This window comes from Propithecus coquereli, unplaced genomic scaffold (genome assembly GCF_000956105.1).
Source record: "Propithecus coquereli isolate 6110/MARCELLA unplaced genomic scaffold, Pcoq_1.0 Scaffold208, whole genome shotgun sequence".
Classification (NCBI taxonomy): Eukaryota; Metazoa; Chordata; class Mammalia; order Primates; family Indriidae; genus Propithecus; species Propithecus coquereli.
This window is the reverse complement of record NW_012145856.1, coordinates 723752-727079: the sequence shown is the minus strand read 5'-3', so window position 1 is coordinate 727079 and position 3328 is coordinate 723752. Positions and strand designations below refer to the sequence as shown.

The window sequence follows — 3328 nt, the reverse complement described above, 5'->3', positions numbered from 1 at the left end:
TATTATTCTTGTATATATGCATAGGAAAATATTCTTCCAGATGCTAACTTTGATATTTGGGTGGGTTCTGGGGATTTACATTTGTTCTTCATACTTCTTTATATTGTTTCAATTTTTCACAACTTGAATATGTTAATTTTACAATCAGAATAAATAATAAAGTTGTTTTCATTTTGGAAAAAATTTATACAACATTTGCTTAAGCAAAAAAAGTTTCAGGACAGAGCTTCTGATAGGAATAAGAATAGCAAGGAAATTTCTCCTTTGGACTTTGAGAAATGTGACATTTTTTATTCAAAATTATGATGTCTTCATGGGAACTGGCTTCTTAATTATAATACTTCCTTGCCTCAAATATCAAAACCTTGGGGTTTTTTTGTTTGTTTTTTTGACGAAATGGCTGGGCTACTTAGGCAAGTGCAGTAAGTTTAATGAGTCTAGATTTCACAGAGGCAGCTGACAAATTTACTCCTGATCTCCTTTTGGATGAGACAAGGAAACATGAGCTAGATGCTAAGACATTTAGAAGGATTTGAATAACCATAATCACAAGGGCCCTCCTTAATGAACTCCAGTGGCAAGCTGGAGCATGATTTTTGGGTGAAGTTCTCGGGCTCTGTCTTCAGCCCTGTGCTGGCTAGTATTAATACTTAAATCAATGACTCGATTGAAGATAAAAGTGCAAGGGCACAGCTGTGGAATATGGGGTTGACTTGAAGCAAAGAGGAAGAATGGCAAATATTTTTGGGTGATGGAATCCAAAACCAGAGAAAATACTACAGGGATCAACGTAAGGTTCTGCTCTGGGGTCCAAAGACTCAGGAATGAGCACAGGCTGGGGACAACTGGCTGGCAGGAAGGCTCTGGGCCTTGGTTCGTAGAATACACAACATGAGTCAGAAGCGGGATGAGGGAGCTGGAGAGGCTACAGGGACCTTGGGTAGCATTTTCAGAAGTGAGGCCTTCAGAATGAGGAAGGCATTAGTCTTGCAGGACATGGAATGTCAAAGATGGCAGCTATTTAAAGGTAGAGTGGGCAGCTTCATGAAGGGGTCTTGGCTCAATGTCTCTCCCTTTCCCAGCCCTCTCAGGAAGCGGTGAAGGAGATGATACAATTCTCCAAGGATACACTGGAAAAGATAGACAAGGCTCGCTCTGAGGGTTTGTATCATGAGGTAAGAATTCACTTTTTATAGAGGATGAGAGGAGACGAGGGTGGAAAGGTTCTCTAGTAAGGGAGGGAAATAGGGTGAGGGAGGCTGCCAAGCAGGTTGTTTTTCTGGAAGATGTCCTTTGGTTGAGGCCATGACTGTTCTTGCCCTTAAACCTTCAGCACCTCTTAGGAGTGTGCTCTCAGCGACTGTGTGACCCACTGAAACTGGGTCTGAGGGGAACAAAGGCAGCTGGGCACATGTCCCTGGGGGATTGGCGATAGCTGAGCCTGACATCAGAGATGGAGGCCAGGAGATGGCAGTGGGTTGCCTGCTTTCCCATAACTGAATGCATGTGCTGGCCACAGTTTTCAATCTCTACCAACTCACCGAGCATTTGAACTTGGCTCTTGAAGCACCAGGGGTTCTCAACTGTGTCTACACTAGATTCGCCTTTTAAAAACCCTGATGCCCAGACCTCGACTCAAAATAGTTTCACCAAAATGTCTGGGGGTGGGAATCAGACATCAAGATTTTTAAAGCTCTCAAGTGATTTCAATGTGCAGCCAAAGTCAAAACCCACTGCCAAACATTGACCTGCAAAGCATTTGCATTGAATTAACCTGGGCAGCTTGTTGGAAATACTGATTCCTGTTCTCACCCCCTAAGATGTGATTCATCCAATCTACAACAGAATACAGGACCACGAATTAGTATTTTTTCCCCAAGCCCATTGAGCAACTAGGGGGTGCAGACAGGTGTGGATGCCACTAGGACATGGCAAAGTGGGAGATTAATTTCTGTTCATTTCTATTTGCTTTTCCCTCCTCTTCTTCCTCCTGTCTTACTAACTCATTTATTGTACATTTTTGTACCCTTACTGGGGTGACCAACACAGGACATGCTCCTTTCCTTCTAGGAGTTCTGACAGGTGAGGAGACAGTCATGTGAACATACTGTTAATGTTTAATATGGAAAATCTATGTCAGGGGCACGAGCTAGCAGCTGGAGCAAGCAGGAGGGCTCCACTGGCTCCATTCCTCTGGCTTCTTTCCTCCTCTTCATTTCTTCGTTTTTTCCATTCAAACTTGGCAGGGCCAGGTGTAGGGTCAGACACTGTCCCCAAGGGTTTTAGAGGATTGTCTTCAGGATGAATTGAATGCCAGCCATCATTTTGCTACCTCCCCACCTAGTTGCTTATGGGCTCTGGGAAATCCTCAGAGCGAAATTAGTTTTCACTCATTTTAAATGGAAAGAATTGTATGGCATTTCTCCCATGAGAGCAGCAAGGGCAGAAGAGGAGAACAATGAACAACTCAAATCTAGACACCATTCGACTTTTTGGGTGCAGCCTAAGTCTATGTCTGCGCACAAGTCAGCCAGGAAAGCCTCACTCCAAGCTGATTGGAGTTGGGCCCATTTTATTCCTCAGCAGGGCCAAGGCAGCACCCTCCCGGTGGGTCTCCCAACTTCCTGGGAGCCTCCTTCTCCACTCACCCATCTTGGACCCTTCTAGTAGGACATGATTATCCAGCCTTACTGAGCATAAGGCCAACCCAAGGGCTTATACTACCTATACCTCCAATGTCTCGCTCCCAGATACTCGGTTTCAATTCGTCTGGGGTAATGCCTGGACATCAGTGTTTTAAAAAGCTTTCCAAATGATTCCAAAGCACAGCCAGAGTAGAGAATCATGGGAATGGTGGTTAGGATGGAGTTCAAGTGCTTGGTTAGAATCCTTGGCCTGTTGCTCACTACCTGTGGGATTTTGGCAGAGTACTTATCCTACCTGTGATTCATCTGGTAAAATGAGAATATTAGTATTAATAGTACCTATCTCATTGCATTGTTGTGATTATATATATTAATATACATATGCATACACACATATATATTTGCATATACGTGCATGTATGTGTGTGTGTATATATACACAGTCATCCATCGGTATCAATTAGGATTGGTTCTAGGAACCTCCCAAGGATACCAAAATCCGTGGATACTCAAGTCCTCTGTATAAAACGGTGAAGTATTTGCACATAACTTACACACATTCTCCTGTATACTTTAAATCATCTTTGTATTACTTATAATAGCTAATGCAATGTAAATACTGTCTATACTCTATTGTTTTTTCTATTTGTATTATTTTTATTTTTATCTTGTTATGTTTTGTT

General features: G+C 42.7%; 1 protein-coding gene across 1 annotated transcript in view; it reads left to right on the top strand.

The window, feature by feature from the left end:
- SMYD1 (SET and MYND domain containing 1) overlaps nucleotides 1-3328 on the top strand; it is a 72296-nt gene that overhangs the window by 33111 nt on the left and 35857 nt on the right. Inside the window, exons 7-8 of the mRNA XM_012644190.1 lie at nucleotides 1083-1175; nucleotides 1334-1362. Of these exons, the coding sequence (XP_012499644.1) occupies nucleotides 1083-1175; nucleotides 1334-1362 (122 nt within the window). The remainder of the gene's footprint in view (nucleotides 1-1082; nucleotides 1176-1333; nucleotides 1363-3328) is intronic.